Source organism: Heterodontus francisci, chromosome 34 (genome assembly GCF_036365525.1).
Source record: "Heterodontus francisci isolate sHetFra1 chromosome 34, sHetFra1.hap1, whole genome shotgun sequence".
Lineage (NCBI taxonomy): Eukaryota > Metazoa > Chordata > Chondrichthyes > Heterodontiformes > Heterodontidae > Heterodontus > Heterodontus francisci.
Genome location: NC_090404.1, coordinates 9051884 through 9076514, shown reverse-complemented (window position 1 = coordinate 9076514; position 24631 = coordinate 9051884). Strand labels below are relative to the sequence as shown.

Here is a 24631-nt window from a genome sequence, read left to right as displayed (position 1 = left end):
TAAATTCTTAAACACTACTAAGATATAAACAACATTTTAAAAAAAATAGTAAATATAATAAAGTCTGTGCAGATTTACGCTCCTGCCGAAGTGGAATCTTCCAATGTGGAACAGTCAAGGTTGCTTGAAGTCCTCACAACCGTCCGATGGGAATAAAAAACATGTCCAGCATTTGAAACTTCAACTCCAACTCCTCATCCGTCCAGCGATGACCACTGTCGATCAACCACTCACAAACACTTTTCAGTTAATCAATTTGGCTTTAGAATTTTTGAAGGATAAAAGATTGTCACAGTCTAACATCCCTTCTTTCTGTTTAAATTATCAGAGATCTCTGTTCTGTTCGTGCTGGTCCAGCTGTCTGTCTGTTAGAACAGTCTGTCTCCAATAAAAGCCAGTTCAAAATGTAATTGCAACATTGTATAATCAATTGTCAGTCTCTGATTGGCTGTGTCCAAGGCAACCACAATGCACATTTGAAGATGGCTGGTTCTTCCACTCTGTAGGGTTGTATCCAATGGCAACCAGAATGCATCTTCTCGGTAACTCCTGAGGCTTGCTTGTTCTTAAAGCAGTACTGATCCTTTGCTGACTTAAAAGACACACCGCATACTTCCCGAAAAAAAAAACACCAGGATCATAACACCTCCGCCCCTGGCGGAATGAAATGCCATTCCTGAAATGCGTTGCATTACAATGTGTAAAAAATACAAATTGAAAAAACGCTAACATTTTTTTCCCCGTATTTACAGATATACAATTTTTCAAAAATGGTAAGATTACAGCAGCAACTTCCACTAGAACATTTTCGCCTTTACATTTTCAAAAGGTATCCCAATTAACTCACTTCAAATTTCATAGTCTTCCAGTTGTTTTGTGTTTTCTTTCCAAGTGTCCCTATTGTCCATCACCTCAGCCAGGTGAGCTGCACAGCTAGCAGCACTGACCACTACTGGGTTCACTATTCTCTGAGAAGTTTCTTGAGTATCCTTTATCCAATGTGGCATCACTTGACACTGGAAAACCCCGTTCGGTGTAACAGAAGCTGACTTTTTCTTACCCTGGGGTCTCAAAGTAATTTGACTGTATCCCTCTGACACATCCTTCTCTTTATGGTGTTGCCCACTCTGTCCATACAGTCCTTTAAATGAAAATTTGGGTAGGAGTCTGCCTTCTTTACCACAGTTACTTTTCTAGAATCTGTGAAAGTTTGAGCCGTCAGACTAGATTTAGTCATCAAGACCACCTGCGAATTCCAGCTGTCCTGACTAGGTTCATCTAAGCTGCCCTTCAGCATGCATTGTACCTCTGCTTCCACTTGGGCCTAGCTATCTGGAGCTAAGTGGCCAGGATGTTGTTTTAAAGGAATGGTTCCCCCTATACCCACATCATGTGTGGCTAAGTTTGTACATCCCGGCTTATCCCTTTTTTGAAACATTGTGAAAAGCATGGTTAGGTCTTCACGCTATTTTGTCTCGAAGTTGAAAAGCATATTGTCTAATTTTCCTAGCCATTCTGTATTCACTAATCTGATAGTTGTAGGTTCAATCTGAGAATTTCCTAGGCCTGCTTCTGCCTCATCCTCACTATCCTTATCCTTCTTAACAGTCCCAATTACCTCACATACCTGTACTGGCTTATCCTCCTCCCTGCAGTAATATTGTTTGAGTGTATTAATGTGACACAACTGGTTCTTCTCACGGCGATCAGGGATGTCAATCAAGTAATCTACTTTACCCATTCTTTTGATCACTCTATATGGGCCACTGAACCGTGCTTTCAATGGTTATCCCTGTAATGGTAACAACACTAATACTTCATCCCCTAGGTTGTGGTTTTCCCACCATTTGACATGTATGGCATGTCCTGCAAAATTGTCTCACATCCTTTGTAAGACCTGGCCAGTAATAATGTTGGCTTATGCGTGATTTGGTCTTCCAAATTTCCCTATGTCCTGCAAAAGGAATGTCGTGTGCTAACCTTAATAATGCTTGTCAATATTTAGGTGGTACTGCTATCTGTTTAACAACTGTCCAATCTTTGTCGGCAGGTCTATGAGGCTGTCTCCATTTCCTCCTCAAAACCCCGTTTGCCTTCTGGAACTCCTTTTGCCTCAGCTTCTGACAGAGCCATCTGTGCTATTCGGTATATCTCTGGATCAGCTTGCTGTGCTGCAATGAAAGACGATCTGTTAAACATCTCATTTGGATTATCTAAATCCCCACATAAGGTTTCAGATACTTGGCTATCTATTTGTGGTGCCCCTTTTACCTCCAACAATGGATCCTGTTTAGCCATTGCTCAGGTGACTATACACGCAGGAAATATTTGTGGAACTTGTTCCCATAATTGCTCCATTTCCTTAATTTCACTTGGTTCCTCTGTAACTATATGAGAAACTGATACTTTTGATCCAGCCAAATCATTTCCTAGGAGTAGATAATCCCCTCTACTGGCAAACTGTGGACAACACCTACAGTTACTATCCCGGATATTAAGTCACTCTCTAGGCTTATCTTATACAAAGGGCAGCACAGTGGTGCAGTGGTTAGCACTGCAGCCTCACAGCTCCAGAAACCCGGGTTCAATTCTGGGTACTGCCTGTGCGGAGTTTGCACGTTCTCCCTGTGACTGCGTGGGTTTTCGCCGGGTGCTCTGGTTTCCTCCCACAGCCAAAGACTTGCAGGTTGATAGGTAAATTGGCCATTATAAATTGCCCCTAGTATAGGTAGGTAGTGAGGGAAGGTGGGGATGTGGTAGGAATATGGGATTAATGTAGGATTAGTATAAAATGGGTGGTTGATGGTCGGCACAGACTTGGTGGGCCGAAGGGCCTGTTTCAGTGCTGTATCTCTAAAAAAAAAGGTACTTGCCGCCAATTCCATTAACTAAAACTTTAGCATTCAGAGTGCTCTCTGGTGGGAACCTTATATCTTTCTCCAGCAAGCATGTGTCAATTGCTCCTGTGTCCCTGAATATAATGACAGATTTTCCTGCCTCACTTACAGGATATGGAGTTACTCTCCCCTTTTTCATTATAACTCTCGGGCATTTTATTCTTAACCTCTACACTCCTTTTAGTTTTAGTATCTGGTTTCACAGCTGTCGTTAAAGCTATAGCCTGGTCTGCTATACTCTCAGTCAGCATCTATTCCTCTGCACTAATTTTGCATACCCCAACAAGTCCTATGGGTTTACCTCCCAATTTCCAGCACTCTGAACGAAGATGACCTGTTTGGTGGCAATGATAACACTTTGGCTTGCGAACCTCACTTCTACCCTCAGCACCTTCCTTTCTGACCTGAGGAGGTGATCCTGGGGCACTCCCTGCTGTTCCTTCTTGTCCCCGGCTACTTACCTTCCATTCACTCTCCCACTTTCTATCCTTCTCGGGTTTATGGGGGTGATGGACAAAATAGGTTGGCTTATTCACAAGTTCAAAATCATCAGCAATCTCTGCTGCTTGCCTAGCTTTCAGAACATTCAGGTTATCTATATGAGTTCTCACTACTGAAGGAATAGAGTTTTTAAACTCTTCGAAGAGATTCAATTCTCAAAGGTTCTCATGTGTGGTTTCTATCTTTAATGCCCGTATCCAATGGTCAAAAGTAATTTGCTTCACCCTCTCAAATTCTAAATATGTCTGCCCAGCCAATCTCTATAAGTTCCTAAACTTCTGATGGTAAACTTCAGGGAGTTGCGGATAGTGATGAGGATTGTCAGAGGATACAGCAGGATATAGATCGGTTGGAGACTTGGGTGGAGAAATGGCAGATGGAGTTTAATCCGGACAAATGTGAGGTAATGCATTTTGGAAGATCTAATGCAGGTGGGAAGTATGCAGTAAATGGGAGAACCCTTAGGAGTATTGACAGGCAGAGAGATCTGGGCGTACAGGTCCACAGGTCACTGAAAGTGGCAACGCAGATGGATAAGGTAGTCAAGAAGGCATACGGCATGCTTGCCTTCATCGGTCGGGGCATAGAGTATAAAAATTGGCAAGTCATGCTGCAGCTGTACAGAACCTTAGTTAGGCCACACTTAGAATACTGCATGCAATTCTGGTCGCCACACTACCAGAAGGACGTGGACTCTTTGGAGAGGGTACAGAAGTGGTTTACCAGGATGTTGCCTGGTCTGGAGGGCATTAGCTATGAGGAGAGGTTGGATAAACTCAGATTGTTTTCACTGGAACGACGGAGGTGGAGGGGCGACATGATAGAGGTTTACAAAGTTATGAGCAGCATGGACAGAGTGGATAGTCAGAAGCTTTTTCCCAGGGTGGAAGAGTCAGTTACTAGGGGACATAGGTTTAAGGCGAGAGGGGCAAAATTTAGAGGGGATGTGCGAGGCAAGTTCTTTACACAGAGGGTGGTGAGTGCCTGGAACTTGCTGCCGGGGCAGGTGGTGGAAGCAGGTACCGATAGCGACGTTTAAGAGGCATCTTGACAAATACATGAATAGGATGGGAATAGAGGGATACGGTCCCCGGAAGTGCAGAAGGCTTTAGTTTAGGCAGGCATCAAGATCGGCACAGGCTTGGAGGGCTGAATGGCCTGTTCCTGTGCTGTACTGTTCTTTGTTCTTTGTTTAACTCATGTGCAGCAAGAACAGCCTTTTTTACCATCTCATAATCTGCAGAAGCCTCTTCAGAAAGCATGGCATAAGCTTCAGGAGCTCTGCCTACCAACCTGCGCTGTCTAAGCAGTGTCCAACCTTCTTTCGGCTATTTCATCTATTTGGCTATTTTTTCAAAAGATATGAAAAATGCCTCTAAATCCTTTTCCTCGAACTTAGGAAGAGCCTGTATAAATTTAAACAACTCTTCGCTGAGTCCTGAGCTAAATTCAGATTCTTCCTGACCCTTCTGTCTTAGTTCCATCTCTTTTAGCCTAAATTCCCTCTCTTTCCCCCTGTCTTCCAATTCAAGTTTTTTCGTTTCTAACTGAATCCTAGCCAATACCACTGCATCACTCTTGGATCTACTACTTTATTGTTCCTCGTATTGCCCTGCATCATCATCATCTTCTGCTAATTCCAGATGTTAGGCTATTATTATCTGTGCTTTTTTTGGCATCTAATTTCAATTCTAACCCCAATTTCACTGCCAATTCTTTTAATTTGTTCTTAATTAAAGTGATCAAGCCACCAAGAAAACATTCTGCTTTCCGAAAAACTCTGCTGCAACCACAATGGTATAGACTGTACTTTATTCTACAAGAAACCTGTTTCTTTTATTTCTTTGTAATTGGTATTCAATTTAGATCCCAACAATTGCGTTTCCAATTGATATGATCCCAAATGCGAGAGAAACTAAATATGATGCCAGATGCAACACCCCAATTTAAATATGTTATCCCAGAAAAAAGTAATTAATATTATCTCAAAGGTGAGCCCTCCAATTAGTCTGATTCTGATCCCAGATGTGAGCCACTTAATCAAATATGATTCAAACCCGGACGAGTCTCCAGTTAATATGTTACAACCGACCGCTGAAGACAAAGCCCCCAATCAAAAAATATAATTCTGATTGCAGCGGGAGAAACACAGTCAATTCAGTCCCACCCCTCCACAGATCGCCAAACATATCATTTTAAACTTTCCAAATTAAAGAAAACCACAATCAAATTGAACCATCTACTAACCCCCGAGTGAGGCGAACCAAACCAGGTGTCTTTAGATCAACAAATTATCTATTTAATTAGAAAAACTAAATTCTTAAACACTACTAAGATATAAACAACATTAAAAAAAAAGTAAATACAATTCGGTCCATGCAGATTTATGCTCCTGCCGAAGTGGAATCTTCCAATATGGAACAGTCCATAGTTGCTTGAAGTCCTCGCAGCCGCCTGATGGGAATAAAAAAAATGTCCAACATCTGAAGCTTCAACTCCTCATCCATCCAGCGATGACCACTATAGATCAACCACTCACAAACACTTTTCAATTTGGCTTTAGAATTTTTGAGGGACAAAAGATTGTCACAGTCTAACTTCCTTTCCTTCTTTTTAAATTATCAGAGATCTCTGTTCCATTCATTCCCTCAAGCCTGCCCCGCCATTCAATAAGATCATGGCTGATCTGCCCCAGACCTCAACTCCTCTTTTGTGCCAGCTCCCTATCGCCCTCAACTCCCCGATATTTCAAAAATCTATCTACCTCCTCTTTAAATACTTTCAGTGATCTAGCTTCCACTACTCTCTGGGGTAGAGAATTCCAGACATTCACTACCCTCTGAGAGAAGAAATTCGTTCACAACTCAGTTTTAAATGAGTGTCCCCTTATTCTGTAACTATGTCCCCTAGTTTGAGATTCCCCCACTAGTGGAAACATCTTCTCAACATCTACCCTGTCAAGCCCCCTCAGAAACTTGTACATTTCAATAAGTTCATCCCTCATTCTTCTAAACTCTAATGAATAAAGGCCTAACCTGTTTAGCCATTCTTGATAAGTCAACCCCTTCATCCCAGGAATCAGCCTAGTGAATCTCTTTTGAACTGCCTCCAATGCCAGTATATCCTTTCTTAAATACTGCAACCAAAACTGTACACAGTACTCCAGGTGTGGCTTCACCAACACCCTGTATAGTTGTAACAAGACTTCCCTATTTTTAAACTCCAACCCCCCAGCAATAAAGGCCAAAATTACATTTGCCCTCTTAATTACTTGCTGCACCTGCATGCTAACCTTTTGTGTTCCATGCACAAGAACACCCAGATCCCTCCATGCTGCACTTTTTTGGGGTCTCCACACCTCCATTTAAATAATAGTCTGCCTTTTGATTCTTCCTACCAAAGTGCATGACCTCACATTTTCTTACATGAAACTCCACCTGCCAAGTTTTTGCCTACTTACTCAATCTATCTATATCTCCTTGCAGATTCTTTATGTCCTCATCACAACATGCCCTCCCACCTATTTTTGAATTGTCAGCAAATTTGGATATATTACGCTCCGCCCCTGCCTCCAAGTGATTAATATAGATAGTAAATAATTGAGGCCCGAGGACTAATCCTTGTGGCACTCGATTAGTTTCATCTTTCCAACCTGAAAAAGACCCATTAATCCCGACTCTCTGTCTTCTGTGAGTTAAGACACTGCAGCACCTCTCCTCCTTTTTACGACACCATCACCTGCAACCCGTTCTTAGACTTCTTCCACACTCTGGACCTTGGCTCTGGGATTCTCAGTATGAACAGGGTGGGATGTGTTTTGAGACAGGATGTCCCAGCTCTCCACCCTGGGATTCTCAGTATGAACAGGGTGGGAAGCATTTTGAGACAGGACGTCCCAGCCCTCCACCCTGGGATTCTCAGTATGAACAGGGTGGGATGTGTTTTGAGACAGGATGTCCCAGCCCTCCACCCTGGGATTCTCAGTATGAACAGGGTGGGATGTGTTTTGAGACAGGATGTCCCAGCACTCCCCCCTGGAATTCTCAGTATGAACAGGGTGGGATGCATTTTGAGACAGGACATCCCAGCCCGCCAGCCCGGGGTTCTCAGTATGAACAGGGTGGGATGTGTTTTGAGACAGGACGTCCCAGCTCTCCACCCCGGGATTCTCAGTACAAACAGGGTGGGATGTGTTTTGAGAGAGGACGTCCCAGCTCTCAAACCCTGGGATTCTCAGTATGAACAGGGTGGGATGTGTTTTGAGAGAGGACGTCCCAGCTCTCAAACCCTGGGATTCTCAGTATGAACAGTGTGGGATGTGTTTTGAGACAGGATGTCCCAGCTCTCCACCCTGGGATTCTCAGTATGAACAGGGTGGGATGTGTTTTGAGACAGGATGTCCCAGCTCTCCACCCTGGGATTCTCAGTATGAACAGGGTGGGATGTGTTTTGAAACAGGATGTCCCAGCTCTCCACCCTGGGATTCTCAGTATGAACAGGGTGGGACGTGTTTCGAGACAGGATGTCCCAGCTCTCCACCTTGGGATTCTCAGTATGAACAGGGTGGGATGTGTTTTGAGACAGGACGTCCCAGCCCGCCAGCCCGGGATTCTCAGTATGAACAGGGTGGGTTGTGTTTTGAGACAGGATGTCCCAGTTCTCCACCCTGGGATTCTCAGTATGAACAGGGTGGGATGTGTTTTGAGACAGGACGTCCCAGCCCGCCAGCCCGGGATTCTCAGTATGAACAGGGTGGGATGTGTTTTGAGACAGGATGTCCCAGTTCTCCACCCTGGGATTCTCAGTCTGAACAGGGTGGGATGTGTTTTGAGACAGGATGTCCCAGCCCTGGATTCTCAGTCTGAACAGGGTGGGATGTGTTTTGAGACAGGACATCCCAACCCGGGATTCTCAGTATGAACAGGGTGGGATGTGTTTTGAGACAGGATGTCCCAACCCGGGATTCTCAGTCTGAACAGGGTGGGATGTGTTTTGAGACAGGATGTCCCAACCCGGGATTCTCAGTCTGAACAGGGTGGGATGTGTTTTGAGACAGGACATCCCAACCCGGGATTCTCAGTCTGAACAGGGTGGGATGTGTTTTGAGACAGGATGTCCCAGCCCTGGATTCTCAGTATGAACAGGGTGGGATGTGTTTTGAGACAGGATGTCCCAACCCGGGATTCTCAGTCTGAACAGGGTGGGATGTGTTTTGAGACAGGATGTCCCAACCCGGGATTCTCAGTCTGAACAGGGTGGGATGTGTTTTGAGACAGGATGTCCCAACCCGGGATTCTCAGTATGAACAGGGTGGGATGTGTTTTGAGACAGGACGTCCCAGCTCTCCACCTTTAAAGGGACGAACAGAGCAGCAGCTGGGCTGATTGGAGCTGCATTATGACATCACTGCATTGCCCAGTAAACAACCTGCTCATTATGGGCTGGGAGTGTTTAATGGGAGAGTGTAAAGTCATAGAGTCATCGAATTATACAGCAAAGAAGCAGTCCCTTCAGCCCATCATGCTCGTGCCAGCCACCAAGCACCTATCTATTCTAATCCCATTTTCTTGTACTTGGTCCGTAGCCTTGTATGCTATGGCATTTCAAGTGCTCATCTAAATACTTCTTCATGTTGTGAGCATTCCTGCTTCTACCACCCCTTCAGGCAGTGTGTTCCAGATTCCAACTACCCCCTGGGTGAAAAATTCTTTCCTCAGAACCCCTCCAAACCTCCTGCCCCTTACCTTAAATCTATGCCCCCTGGTTATTCATACCTCCGCTAAGGGAAAAAGTTTCTTCCTATCTATGCCCCTCATAATTTTGTTTACCTCAATCAGGTTCCCCCTCAGCCTTCTATGCTCTAAGGAAAACAACCCTAGCCTATCCAGTTTCTTTTCCTAGCTGAAATGCTCCAGCCCAGGCAACATCCTGGTGAATCGCCTCTGCACCCTCTCCAGTGCAATCACATCCTTCCTCTAGTGTGGCAACCAGAACTGCACACAGTACTCCAGCTGTGGCCTAACTAACGTTTTATACAGCCCCATCATAACCTTCCTGTTCTTATATTCTGTGCCTCGGCTAATAAAGGCAAGTATCACATATGCCTTCCTAACCACTTTATCTACCTGTGTTGCTGCCTTCTGTGATATATGGGCAAGAACACCAAGATCCCTCTGACCTTCTGTACTTCCTAGGGTCCTACCATCCATTGTATATTCCCTTGCCTTGTTAGTCCTCCCAAAATGCATCACCTCACACTTCTCAGGATTAAATTCCATTTGCCACTGCTCTGCCCATCTTACCAGCCCATCTATATTGTCCTGTAATCTAAGGTTTTCCTCCTCACTATTTATGACACCACCAATTTTCGTGTCATCTGTGAACTTACTGATCCTACCTCCTATATTCAAATCATTAATGTACACTACAAACAGCAAGGGTCCGAGCTCCAATCCCTGCGGTACACCACTGGTCGCAAAAACAACCCTCGACCATCACCTCTGCCTCCTGCCACTAAGTCAATTTTGGATCCAATTTGCCAATTTGCCCTGGATCCCATGGGTTCTTACCTTCTTAACCAATCTCCCATGTGGGACCTTATCAAAAGCCTTACTGAAGTCCATGTAGACTAACTACATCAACTGCTTTACCCTCATCTACACATCTAGTAACCTCCTCGAAAAATTCAATCAAGTTTGTTAGACATGATCTCTTCCTGACAATGCCATGCTGACTATCCTTGATGAACCCCTGCCTCTCCAAGTGGAGATTAATCCTGTCCCTCAGAATTTTTTCCAATAGTTTCCCTACCACTGATGTTAGACTCACCGGCCTGTAATTACCTGGTTTATCCCTGCTACCCTTCTTGAATAATGGTACCACATTCGCTGTCCTCCAGTCCTCTGGCACCTCTCCTGTGGCCAGAGAGGATTTGAAAATTTGTGTCAGAGCCCCTGCAATCTCCTCCCTTGCCTCACATTACAGCCTGGGATACATCTCATCTGGGCCTGGGGATTTATCCACTTTTAAGCCCGCTAAAACCACTAATACCTCCTCCCTTTCAATGCTAATTTTTTCAGGTATGTCACAATCCCCCACCCTGATCTCTATACCTACATCGTCCTTCTCCATAGTGAACTCAGATGAAAAGTAATAATTTAAAACCTCACCTACGCCCTCCGGCTACACACACAGATTGCCACTTTGGTCCCTAATGGGCCCTACTCTTTCCCTGGTAATCCTCTTGCCCTTAATATACTTATAAAATGCCTTGGGATTTTCCTTTATCTTGCCCGCCAGTATTTTTTCATGCCCCCTCCTCGCTCTCCTAATTACTTTTTTAAGTACCCCCCCCCCCCCCACCCCTACACTTTCTATACTCCTCTAGGGCCTTCGCTGTTTTCAGCCCTCTGAATCTGCCAAAAGCCTCCTTTTTTTTCCTTATCCAATCCTCTCTATCCCTAGACATCCAGGGTTCCCTGGACCTATTGGTCCTACCCTTTACCTTTACGAGAACATGTTGGCCCTGATCTCTCAGTATTTCCTTTTTGAATGATTCCCTCTGGTCTGATGTAGACTTTCCTACAAGTAGCTGCCCCCAGTCCACTTTGGCCAAATCCTGTTTTATCATATTGAAATCGGCCTTCTCCCAATTCAGTACCTTTATTTCTGGTCCATCTTTGTCCTTTTCCATAACTACGTTAAATCTTACAGAGTTATGGTCACTATCCCCGAAATGCTCCCCCACTGATACTTCTACCACTTGTCCGGCCTCATTCTGTAGGATTACGTCCAGTACAACCCCTTCTCTTGTAGGACTTTGTAGAGGGAGATTTACTCTGTACCTAACACATGTTTTACCTCCGCTGGGTGTTTTCCACATCAGAAAAGTTCCTTTGAACACTGACTGTGGGAAAATTATTAAAAGTTTAAAGCAGCTGAAGCATAATCAGTGTATTCCCCCACCGGAAAGAGGCTGTTTAAACATCCTGTGTGTGGGAGGAAATTAACCCCAATTGGGGTCAATTCCGCAGGGATCAGTGCTGGGACCTTTGCTGTTTGTAGTATATATAAATGATTTGGAGTAAAATGTAGCTGGTCTGATTAGTAAGTTTGTGGACGACACAAAGGTTGGTGGAGTTGCGGATAGTGATGAGGATTGTCAGAGGATACAGCAGGATATAGATTGGTTGGAGACTTGGGTGGAGAAATGGCAGGTGGAGTTTAATCCGGACAAATGTGAGGTCATGCATTTTGGAAGGTCTAATGCAGGTGGGAGGTATACAGTAAATGGCAGAACCCTTAGGAGTATTAACAGGCAGAGAGATCAGGGTGTACAGGTCCACAGGTCACTGAAAGTGGCAACACAGGTGGATAAGGTAGTCAAGAAGGCATATGGCATGCTTGCCTTCATCGGTCGGGGCATCGAGTATAAAAATTGGCAAGTCATACTGCAGCTGCACAGAACCTTAGTTTGGCCACACTTAGAATATTGTGTGCAATTCTGGTCGCCACACTACCAGAAGGACGTGGTGGCTTTGGAGAGGGTACAGAAGATGTTTACCAGGATGTTGCCTGGTCTGGAGGGCATTAGCTATGAGGAGAGGTTGGATAGACTCGGATTGTTTTCACTGGAACGACGGAGGTGGAGGGGCAACATGATAGAGGTTTACAAAGTTAGAAGCGGCATGGACAGAGTGGATAGTCAGAAGCTTTTTCCCAGGGTGGAAGAGTCAGTTACTAGGAGACATAGGTTTAAGGTGAGAGGGGCAAAGTTTAGAGGGGATGTGCGAGGCAAGTTCTTTACACAGAGGGTGGTGAGTGCCTGGAACTTGTTGCCGGGGGAGGTGGTGGAAGCAGATACCATAGAGATGTTTAAGAGGCATTTTGACAAATACATGAATAGGATGGGAATAGAGGGATACGGACCCCGGAAGTGCAGAAGGTTTTAGTTTAGGCAGGCATCAAGATCGGCACAGGCTTGGAGGGCCGAATGGCCTGTTCCTGTGTTGTACTGTTCTTTGGTGAGACACCAGTGAGTTCACCTGTGTCTGCAGGGATTGGATTCTGCTGTTGTTAAACACATTCAGGACTGCAGCAGAGCAGAGGGCCCTTGAACTTGTGTTCCTGTGAAAATTTGTCATTAATTTCATCTCAATAGGATCACAGAAAATTATTTTCTCATCACTGATTAGGTCTTTCAAAGCTGAAGCTGTTCCCCAGCATTCTCCGTGAATGTGCCCTAAGGCGGTTATGTTAAACTTGTATAAAACACTGGTTCAGTCTCAACTGGTGTATTGCATCCAGTTCTGGGCATCACATATCAGGAATATGTGAAGGCATTAGAGAGAGTGCAGAAGAGATTCACGAGAATGGTTCCAGGGTTCCAGTTATGTAGTTAGATCGGAGAAGTTGGGACTGTTTTCCTTGAAGCCAAAGTTGAGAGGTGATTTGATAGAGGTATTCAAAATCATGAGGGGTCTGGACAGAGTAGATCGGGAAAAGCAGTTCCCATTGGTGGAAGAATCGAGAACAAGAGGGCACAGATTTAAGGCAATTGGCAAAAGAAGCAATGACAACACGAGGAAAAACTTTTTCGCGCAGCAAGTGGTTAGGATCTGGAATGTACTGCCTGACAGTGTCATGGACGTAGGTTTAATTCAGTGATTTAGGACAGAATTGGATTGTTTTTGAGAAGGAAAAAGGTGAAGGAATAAGGAGAACAGGCAGGGGAGTGGCACGAGATAAATTGCTCCTTCAGAGAGCCAGTGCAGACATAACGGGCCAAATGGCCTCCTTCTGTGATGTAACAATTCTGTGATTCTGGGTCATGTATTTTTAGTTATCCTGGTGTCTAACACTCACTTCATAAAACAGGGAATTCCTGGAAACACGCTGCAGGTCCTTCTTTATCAGGAGATCAAATGTCAATTGCATCATAGTACCAGCAATTAACAGGATCCTTTGAACTCCTCCATCTGATCACAGAATCACAGTGCAAAGGAGGCCATTCGGCCCATCATGTCCTCACTGGCTCTCTGAAAGAGCAACTCCCTCAGTTCCATTCCCCACGCCTTCTCCCCATAACCCTGCACATTTTTCCTTTTCATATAACTAATTCCCTTTTGAATGCTTCAGTTGAACCTGCCTCCACCATACTCACAGGCAGCACATTCCAGGCCTTAACCACTCGCTACATGATAAAGTTTTTCCTCATTTCACTTTTGCTTCTGTTACCAAATATTTAAATCTGTGCCCTCTTGTTCTCGATCCTTTCACAAATGGGAACAGTGTCTCTTTATCTACTCTGTCCAGACCCCTTTTGATTTTGAATACCTCTATCAAATCACCTCTCAGCCTTCTCTTCTAGGAAAACAGTCCTAACTTCTCCAATCTATCTTCATAACTGAAATTCCTCATCCCTGGAACCATTCTCGTGATTCTTTTCTGTACTCTCTCCAATGTCCTCACATCTTTCCTCAAGTGCAGCACCCAGAATTGGATGCAATACTCCAGCTGAGGCTGAATGAGAGTCTTATACAAGTTCAACATAACTTCCTTGCTCTTGTACTCTATACCTCTATTATTAAAGCCCATGATACTTTATTAACTGCTCTCTCAACCTGTCCTGCCAGCTTTAATGACTTATGCACATATATACCTTGGTCCCTCTGCTCGTGCACCCCCTTTGGAGTTGTGCCCTTTATTCTATATTGTCTCTCCATGTTCTTCCTACCAAAATGAGTCAACTCACATTTTTCTGCATTGAACTTCATCTGCCACCAGTCTGCCCATTCCACCAACTTGTCTATGTCCTTTTGAAGTTCTACACTCTCCTCCTTACAGTTCATAATGCTTCCAAGTTTTGTATCATCTACAAACTTTGAAATTGAGCCCTGTATACCAAAGTCTAGGTCATTACTATATATTAGGAAAAGCAAGGGTCCCAACACTGATCTCTGGGGAACTCCACTACAAACCTTTCTCCAGCCCGAAAAACATCCATTAACCACTACTCTTTGTTTTCTGTCACCTAGCTATTTTCGTATCCACGTTGCCCCATCCCATTTATTCCATGAGCTACAAGTTTGCTCACAAGTCTGTTGTATGGCACTATATCAAATGCCTTTTGAAAGTCCATGCACACCACATCAACAGCATTGCCCTCATCAACCCTCTCTGTTACCTCCTCAAAAAACTCCAGCAAGTTAGTTAAACATGATTTCTCCTTAAGAAATCCATGCTGTCTTTCCTTAATTAACTCGCATTTGTCCATGTGACTATTGATGTTGTGCTGAATGATTTTTTCGAGAAGTTTTCCCACCACCAAAATTAAACTGACTTGCCTGTAGTTGCTGGGCTTATCTTTACACCCTTTTTGAACAAGGGTGTAACGTTTGCAATTCTCCAGTCCTCGGGCACTCCCCCTGAGTCTAAGGAAGACTGAAAAATTATGGTCAGTGCCTCTGCGATTTCCACCCTTACTTCCCTCAGCATCGTTGGATGCATCTCATCCGGCCCTGGTGCTTTATCCACTTTAAGCTCAGATAGTCGATCTAATACTTCCTCTTTTATCAATTTTAAACCCCTCTAGTGTCTGACTTACCTCCTCTTTCAACATTGCCTGGGTTGCATCATCTTCCTTGGTAAAGACATTCATTTAATACTCAGCTATGCCCTCTGCCATCATGTGTAAATCTCTTCTGGTCTCTAATCAGCCCACTCCTCCTTTTAACACCCTTTTACTATTCATATAATAGTAAAATATAATATATATTTTTATTTATTTTTAATTATATTTATTTATACCTCATAGTTAAGGCGCCCCTAGGTAGCAGCGATCATAATGTGATTGAAATTTACATTCAGTTTGAGGGAGAGAAGAGTGGGTCCAAGACCAGTATATTAAACTTAATTAAGGGCAATTATGAGGGCATGAAAGCAGAGCTAACTAAAGTGAACTGGCAAATCAGGTTAAGGGATAGGTCAATAAAGAAGCAGTAGCAGACGTTTAAGGGGATATTTCAAAATATTCAGAATAGATACATTTCAATGAGAAAGAAAAAATCCAAGTGACCCACCATCCATGGTTAACTAAAAAAGTTAAAGATAGTCTCAAACTTAAAGAAAAAGCATATAATTGTGCAAAGATGGGAGGCAGGTCAGAAGATTGGACAGAATATAAATTACAGCAATGAATGACTAAAAGATTGATAAGGAAGGTAAAATTAGAGTACAAGAGAAAGCTAGCTAGAAATATAAAGACAGATACTAAGAGTTGCTATAGATATTGAAAAAAGAAAAGAGTTAACAAAGTGAACTTTGGTCCTGCAGAAAGTGAGTCTGGGGAATTAATAATGGATAATAAGGAGGAGGCAGATGAATTGAACAGGTATTTTGCGTCGGTCTTCACTATAGGGGATACAAGTAACATCCCAGTATTAGCTGTAAGTCAGGAAATGGAAGGGAGGGAGGAACTCAAGAAAATTACATTCACCAGGGAAGTGGTACTGAACAAATTGTTGGAGCTGAGAGCTGGCAAGTACCTGGGTCCTGATGGACTTCATCCTAGGGTGTTAAAAGAAATGGTTAGTGAAAGAGTTGATACGTTAGTCTTAATTTTCAAAAATTCCCTAGATTCGGGGAAGGTTCTGTTAGATTGGAAATAGCGAATGTAACGTCTTTATTCAAAAAAGGAGGGATACAGAAAGCAGGAAACTACAGGCCAGTTAGCTGAACATCTGTCTTAGGGAAAATGTTTGAAGCTATTGTTAAAAACATGATAGCAGGGCATTTAGAAAAATTAAAGGTAATCAGGCAGAGTCAACATGGTTTTGTGAAAGGGAAATCATATTTAACCAATTTATTGGAGTTCTTTGAGGGAGTTACATGTGCTGTGGATGAAGGGGAACCAGTGGATATACTGTACTTAGATTTTCAGAAGGCTTTGACAAGGTGCAACATCAAAAGTTATTTGCAGAAAATAAAATCTCATGGTGTAGGGGGTAACATACTGGCATGGATAGAAGATTGGATCGCTAATAGGAAACAAAGAGTAAACATAAATGGGTCATTTTCTGGTTGGCAAGATGTAACGAGTGGTGTGCCACAGGGATCTGTGCTGGGGCCTCAACTTTTTACAATTTATATAAATGACTTAGATGAAGGGGCCGAAGATATGGTTGCTAAATTTGCTGATGACACAAAGATAGGCAGGACAGTAAGTTGTGAAGAGGACATAAGGAGACTACAAAGGGAAAGAGATAGGTTAAGTGAGCGAGCACAAACCTGGCCAATGGAGTATAATGTGGGAAAATGGGCAATTGTCCATTTTGGCAGGAAGAATAAAAAAGCATATTATCTAAATGGTGAGAGATTGCAGAGCTCTGAGATGCAGAGGGATCTGGGTGTCCTAGTGCATGAATCGCAAAAGGTTAGAATGCAGGTATAGCACGTAATTAGGAAAGCTAATCGAATGTTATTGTTTATCACGAGGGGAATTGAATACAAAAGTAGGGAGGTTATGCTTCAGCTATACAGGGCATTGGTGAGACCACATCTGGACAACTTTGTACAGTACTGGTATCCTTATTTAAGGAAGAATGTGAATGCTTTGGAGGCAGATCAGAGAAGTTTTACTGCACTAATACCTGGAATGAGTGGGCTGTCTTACAAGGAAAGATTGGACAGGCTAGGCTTGTATCCGCTGGAATTTAGAAGAGTAAGAGGTGACTTGATTGAAACATATAAAATCCTGACAGGGTAGATGTGGAAAGGATGTTTCCCCTTGTGGGAGAATCTAGAACCGGGGTCACTGTTTAAAAATAAGGGGTCGCCCATTTAAGACAGAGATGAGGAGAAATTTTTTCTCTCAGAGGGTCATGAATCTTTGGAATTCTCTTCCTCAAAAGGCAGTGGAAGCAGAGTCTTTGAATATTTTTAAGGCAGAGGTAGATAGATTCTTGATAAGCAAGGGGGTGAAAGGTTATCTGGGGTAGGTGGAAATGTGGAGTAATCAGTTCAGCCATGAACTTATTGAATGGCGGAGCAGGCTCGAAGGGCCGAGTGGCCTACTCCTGCGGATGTACGTATTTGCTATTTCCTCCCTGGCTTCCTTTAACAACCTGGGATGCAATCCATCCAGCCCTGGCGATTTATCCATTTTCAAGGATGTCAGACCCTCCAGTACTTCCTCTCTCACTATGCTTATTGTATCTAATATTTCACCCTCCTCCTCTTTAACTACAATGTCCACATCAATCCTCTCCTTTGTGAAAACAGAGACAAAAGAAACCTGCCCGCATCTTCTGCATCCATGCACAAGTTCCCTTGTACATATCTAATAGGCCCTACCCTTTCCTTAGTTATCCTCTTGCTCTTAATGTAATGATGAAACATCTTCAGGTTTTCCTTAATTTTAATTTTCCTGCTCAACCAAGGTGGTGGCCATTAACCTGGGGCCTGTTCCTGGGAGCTGCAAATGCAGGACCTGGAGGTTCCTATTCGGGGCTTGCGGCCTACACCAGGTGTTTCTGAAGCCACCCCGCCCACCTGTCGGCTCTATTCCTCCCCTGCACCCTGCCAACTCTCAGCCACTGCAAAAGCGTCTCCAGCACTTGCACAGCTCTGATCAAAGTGACACTGCGCAAGCTCCAGATACAGTCCAGAACCGTGCCTGTGCACAGGGCTCCTGTAGTGTGAATAAGGCACATTCACTTCCACGGGGAATGATCAGACACATCCGCGTGACCAAGGACCTTCTGTATGGTGAGGTGACCGGGACCAGACGACCAGTGGGAGTCTAAAGCTCTGCTTCAAGGTTGCTTACAAGTGTGACACGAAGGCCCCAAATGTCGACTATCACAGCTCGGAGTCACTAACTGATGAAAGAGGGAAACGGCGACACATCCTGTGAACTGGTTTGCACGACCACGATGACCAGGTGCTGCAGCAGCTTCACAACAGGCGTCAATGTCAAAAACAACATCTCAGAGCACCACTAGGCAGCTTCATCTGCAGCATCTTAAGGATTGGTCTTCACAGCAACAGCAAAGGTGAACGAAGAGAAGACACCCCACTTCAATGGATTATTTGCTGCGAGTCCATCATCTTCCTGTAGATGGAAGGATGTCAACAAACCCGCCATTGAAAACCCCAAAGGCAGGTTCAGAGATTTCAGACATCTTTGTAAAGAGAGACGAATGGGTACCAGGGAAAATGTTGTCACTGAGACCGCCCTCAATGCAGCCCAGTCTCTGCCAGTCATGGATGAGCTGGACGTACAGCCAACAAAATCGGAACTCAGTGATGCCATTGATTCTCTAGCCAGCGGAAAAGCCCCTAGGAAGGATGGCATTACCCCTGAAATAATCAAGAGTGCCAAGCCTACTATACTTTCAGCACTGCATGAACTGCTTTGCCTGTGCTAGGACGAGGGAGCAGTACCACAGGACATGCGTGATGCCATAACATCACCCGCTATAAGAACAAGGGTGACCGCAGTGACTGCAACAACTAGAGTGGAATCTCCCTGCTCAGCATAGTGGGGAAAGTCTTCGCTCGAGTCACTTTAAACAGACTCCAGAAGCAGGCTGAGCGTGTCCACCCTGAGGCACAGTGTGGTTTTCGAGCAGAGAGATCGACCGTTGACATGCTGTTCTCCCTTCGCCAGCTACAGGAGAAATGCCGTGAACAACAGATGCCCCTCTACGTTGCTTTCATTGATCTCACCAAAGCCTTTGACCTTGTCAGCAGACATGGTCTCTGCAGACTACTAGAAAAGATCGGATGTCCACCAAAGCTACTAAGTATCATCACCTCATTCCATGACAATATGAAAGGCACAATTCAGCATAGCAGCGCCTCATCAGACCCCTTTCCTATCCCGAGTGGCGTGAAACAGGGCTGTGTTCTCGCATCTACACTGTTTGGGATCTTCTTCTCCCTGCTGCTCTCACATGCGTTCAAGTCTTCAGAAGAAGGAATTTTCCTCCACACAAGATCAGGTGGCAGGTTGTTCAACCTTGCCTGTCTAAGAGCGAAGACCAAAGTATGGAAAGTTCTTATCAGGGAACTCCTCTTTGCTGATGATGCTGCATTAACATCTCACACTGAAGAGTGTCTGCAGAGACTCATTGACAGGATTGAGGCTGCCTGCAATGAATTTGGCCTAACCATCAGCCTCAACAAAACGTACATCATGGGACAGGACGTCAGAAGTGCCCCATCCATCAATATCGATGACCATGCTCTGGAAATGGTTCAAGAGTTCACCTACCTAGGCTCAACTATCACCAGTAACCTGTCTCTCGATGCAGAACTAAACAAGCGCATGGGAAAGGCTTCCACTGCTATGTCCAGACTGGCCAAGAGAGTGTGTGAAAATGGCGCACTGACACAGAACACAAAGGTCCGAGTGTATCAAGCCTGTGTCCTCAGTACCTTGCTCTAGGGCAGTGAGGCCTGGACAACGTTTGTCAGCCAAGAGCGACGTCTCAATTCATTCCATCTTCACTGCCTCCGGAGAATCCTTGGCATCAGGTGTCAGGACCGTATCTCCAACACAGAAGTCCTCGAGGCGGCTGACATCCCCAGCATATACACCCGACTGAGCCAGCGGCGCTTGAGATGGCTTGGCCATGTGAGCCGCATGGAGGATGACAGGATCCCCAAAGACACATTGTACAGCGAGCACGTCACTGGTACCAGACCCACCGGCCGTCCATGACTCCGCTTTAAAGACGTCTGCAAACGCGACATGAAGTCCTGTGACATTGATCACAAGTCGTGGGAGTCAGTTGCCAGAGATCGCCAGAGCTGGCAGACAGCCATAAAGGTGGGGCTAAAATGTGGCGAGTCGAGGAGACTTAGCAGTTGGCAGGAACAAAGGCAGAAGTGCAAGGGGAGAGCCAACTGTGTAACAGCCCCGACAACCAATTTTATCTGCAGCACCTGTGGAAGAGTCTGTCACTCTAGAATTGGCCTTTATAGCCACTCCAGGCGCTGCTTCACAATCCACTGACCACCTCCAGGCGCTTACCCATTGTCTCTCGAGACAAGGAGGCCAAAGAAGAAGAAATCAACATTAAAATTAAAATATACCTGCATAATATTTCGCCCAAGAAGAACTGAAAATAAGGTCCACCCCAGTTTGCAAAAGATATTTTTTTTTACAAAACATGCAATATTGCGGGCTGCGATGCTTCATTTCGCCTGGTTTAATCGCGTTTGTGCAGTTTTGCCCCGAACAAGAATGGCGACGATGGGGGCATGGTTTGACATTTTTCCACGACTGGAGCAGCTGCGCGTGCGCGATTGGCGGTTGTCGGAGGTGCGCCGAGGTTTTTTTTTCGCATCGAGAGGTTTAAACGGGAAACGGTTAACGGTTGCCGGCGTTGCCATGGCTGCGGGAGCGGGGCTTGGCAACGGCGCGCGCCGGCACAGGTGGGCCATGGAGCTCGAGCTGAGCAACAGTAGGTGAGCGGCCAGGAACAAGGCCGCGGAGAGAGCCTGGGGCTCGAGTGGGAGGCGGTAGCCTCCGGGCTGGCCTCTCTCCTGGGGAGGACAGCACTCTGACTGGGGCCACCAAAAACACTGAAACACGGGGATTTTAATGTCACAGCCTTTGAGGGGGAGGCAATGGGTGCGAGAAAACCTGGTTGATAATTACTGAGTTTGGATGGGTTTTGGTGTCTCCAGTGGGTGGGTTTCAGATTTTCCACCAGTCCCTCTGAGGAAAGGACTGGCTGCAAGTTTTTACTAATTCATTCTTGGGATGTGGGCATCGCTGGTAAAGCTGGTATTTATTACCCTGTCCCTAGTCACCCCTTGAGAAGGTGCTGGTGGTGGGCGGTCGCCTCCTTGAACCGGTTTCATACGACCGAGTGGCTCGTTCGGCCACTTCAGGGGCAGTTAATAGTCACCCATGTTAGTGTAAGACTTCAGTCACATATACAGGCCCAGACTGGGTGAGGACAGCAGGTTTCCATCACTCGGGCATTAATAATCAAATTTTACACTAATTGTGAAAAAGCGGGCTATCTGGTCCTTTATTCCTTTGCTGTGTGTGGGATCTTGCTGTGCGCAGCTTGGGCTGCCCACATTATCCTACATTACAAGAGTGAATACATATTTTAAAAGTGCTTAATTGGCTGAAAAGTGCTTTGAAGCACCCTGATGTCCGGAAAGGTGCGATATAAATGAACGTTCTTCGGCAATCCAGCAGCTTCATGATCACTTTTTTGCTGACAACCAGCTTTTTTATTTCCAGATTTTGACTTCCAATTCTCACATTGTCAGGGCATGATTTGAACTCATGGCCTCTGAATTAATGTAACAGAACCACGACTGAGTGCTCGGTGACAGAGTGCTTAAGTTAGGAATTTGGTAAGTGTGTGAATTTCAAGGGGTGATCTCTTTCCAAAATCTAGTCAAGTTTGCTTTTAGCACTTAACAGCTTTAACATTAAATTGTACTTCTTTCAGTCTTAGTCAATGGTAAATAAGCTGCCTGCTAGTGTCAGCTGCACAGTTTGTTGTCTCGGTAGCTAATTAGAGCTGGGTGCCCAGTCGGTCGGGCCTGACTCCAGTCTCTGGCATTCTAGTTAGTATAAATAGAGGAGGTTTTTCTCACGCACTAAGTAAGCAGCATGAAGTTCTGTTCAACTGCGAGACAGAGTGCTGAACTCTGGAATTTGCTAAGTGTGAGAATTTGGTGTAGTGAATGAGGAGCTGCTGTTCTGAGAGGGAGCCGGAGACAGTGCGCCCAGTCCTGAGCCCTGCGGAGCACCACTGGAAACAGCCCTCCAGTTGCTCAAATAGCTGCCAACAATTACTCTTTTCCTGCAACTGAGCAAATTTTGTATCCACCTTGCTGCATTTCCCTGGATCCTGTGGGACTTTGTTTTTTTTCACCAGTCTGTAATGTGGGACCTTGTCAAAAGCCTTGCTAAAATCCACGTGGACCACATAAACTGCACTACCCTCATCTATCTTCCTTGTTACTACTACAAAAAATTCGATCAAGTTGGTCAAACAAGATCGTTCCTTAACAAATCCATGCTGACTATCCTTGCTTAACCTCTTCCTTTCTAAGTGACAGTTCATCCTGTCTCTCAGAATAGGTTCCAATAATTTGCCCACTACTGAGGTTAGACTGACTGGTCTGTAATTATTTGGTCTATCCTTCACTTCCTTTTTAAACAGAGGTACAATGTTAGCAATTCTCCAATCCTCCGTCACCACACCTGTATCCAATGAGGACTGGAAAATGATGGACAGACCCTCTGCTATTTCCCCTCTTGCTTCTTTTAACAGCCTAGGATACATTTCATCTGGCTCTGGTGCCCTATCAACCTTCAAGGATGCTAAACCCATTAATACTCCCTCTCTCCCTATTTTTATCACATCCAATACTTCACACTCTTCCTCCTTAACTACAATATCTGCATCGTCCCCCTCTTTTGTGAAGACAGACACAAAGTATTCATTAAGAACTATACCAATATCTTCCACTCCTACACATAAGTTACTTTTTTGGTCTTTTATGGGCCCTACTCTCTCCTTGGTTATCCTCTTACTCTGAAAGTATTGATAAAACATCTTTGGGTTCACTTTGATTTTTCTTGTCAATATTCTTTCATGCCCTCTCTTTGCTTTCCTAATTTCCTTTATGATTTCACCCATCAACTTTCTATACAGCTCTCGATTTCTGCAGTATTGAGTTCTCGGTGTCAGACATAAGCTTTACTTTTCTGCCTCATCTTACCATGTAGTGTTTAGAATGTGAAACTCGCTCGGGCAGCAAGTGCTTATGGAAAAAAGCTGAGATACTTTCAGAAGGAAACTAGACGAGTGGATGAGAGAAATGGGAATAGAAAGATCTGCTGAAAGACTGAGATGAGGTAGATGGAATGGGAGTAGAAACACCAGCACAGAGTAGTTGGGCTGAATGTCCTTTTTCTATGCTGTATATTCTATGTAATTCTGTGTAAACTCCTTTTACAGGGGAGGATTTGCAGATGGGAAGCTCAGTCCCAATACTGCATCAAGATCTTGCTCATTCAGTTCATCAGGGCCTGAAGATCATCATTCTTTGAGTGTTGAAGGAGAAATGTTGTTCTGTCTGTGGGAAAAGATTTCAAACATCAGTGTGACTGGGAAAGCATCGAGACACACACACACCCGAGTGAGTGTTTCAGTGTACTGACTGTGGAAAGAGCATTAACTACTGACTGAAAAAACATCACACCATTCACAGGAGAAACTGTACACATGTTCTGTATTGGACGAGGCTTCAACTGATGATCCAAGCTGGAAAGACACAAGAACACCAGCACCACGGAAAAACCGTGGAAATGCATTGACTGTGGGAAGGGATTCAATTACCCATCCCATCTGGAAACTCATCGACGCAGCCACACCGGGGAAAGGCCGTTCACCTGCTCCGTGTGTGGAAAGGAATTCACTCAGTCATCCACCCTGCTGAGACATCAGAGAGTTCACACTGAAGAGAGGCCATTCACCTGCTCCATGTGTGGGAAGGGATTCACTCATAAATCAAACCTGCTGGTACACCAACGGCTTCACACTGGGGAGAGGCCGTTCTCATGCTCCATGTGTGGGAAGGGTTTCACACAAAAATCAGGCCTGCTGTCACACCAATGGCTTCACACTGGGGAGAGGCCATTCACCTGCTCCGTGTGTGGGAAGGGATTCGCTCAGAAATCTGGTCTGCTGTCACACCAGCAAGGTCAGATGACTGCAGGGGTTGGATTCTGTTGTGTTATTGCTGCTTTTAATCACATCCAGGACTGAACCATTTTCTTTCTGACAGTTGGAGTTTGTTTCTGCTGGTGTTAATCACTCCAGTAACCAAGCTGGAGGTTAATATTCTGGGTAAATGTGAAATAAATCAGCTTTGTTTCAGAAACATTGTTGTAGATTTTTGTCTGAGTGTTTAGCGTCACCAGGCTGGAGCTCAGAAAGGACAATCTGGGAGGAGGAACAGAACTTCAGCCTGGACACACCTTCAGGGCCACACTGAGGGGCAAACAGCACTTTGATGTCTCTTGTCTCTTTACTGAAAGCAGAGTCCCTGTTCGGGTTAATCTTGAGGCATGTAAGAAATGTATCCCAGCCACACTTTTCCATGGTTTAGAGCTCCTAGCTATGGATCAGAACTGCATTTAGAGTCAGGAAGAACAACAGTGAATGCTGGAAATGTGCTGATAAATC

General features: G+C 44.8%; 1 protein-coding gene and 1 long non-coding RNA gene across 2 annotated transcripts in view; one reads left to right on the top strand and one right to left on the bottom strand.

Moving 5' to 3' along the window:
- Nucleotides 1-24326, top strand: part of LOC137348590 (zinc finger protein 420-like) — a 40529-nt gene extending 16203 nt beyond the window's left edge. Inside the window, exons 5-10 of the mRNA XM_068013875.1 lie at nt 753-829; nt 5138-5195; nt 17837-18164; nt 20633-20873; nt 23402-23546; nt 23708-24326. Coding sequence (XP_067869976.1) covers nt 753-829; nt 5138-5195; nt 17837-18164; nt 20633-20873; nt 23402-23546; nt 23708-24211 — 1353 coding nt within the window. The 3' untranslated portion in view covers nt 24212-24326. The remainder of the gene's footprint in view (nt 1-752; nt 830-5137; nt 5196-17836; nt 18165-20632; nt 20874-23401; nt 23547-23707) is intronic.
- Nucleotides 72-20625, bottom strand: LOC137349013 (uncharacterized). The gene is made up of 3 exons (XR_010969200.1): nt 20499-20625; nt 5765-5852; nt 72-2171 (listed from the first exon to the last, which is right to left on the bottom strand). It is a non-coding gene; the product is annotated as an uncharacterized lncRNA (long non-coding RNA).
- Nucleotides 24327-24631: the final 305 nt, after the last annotated feature.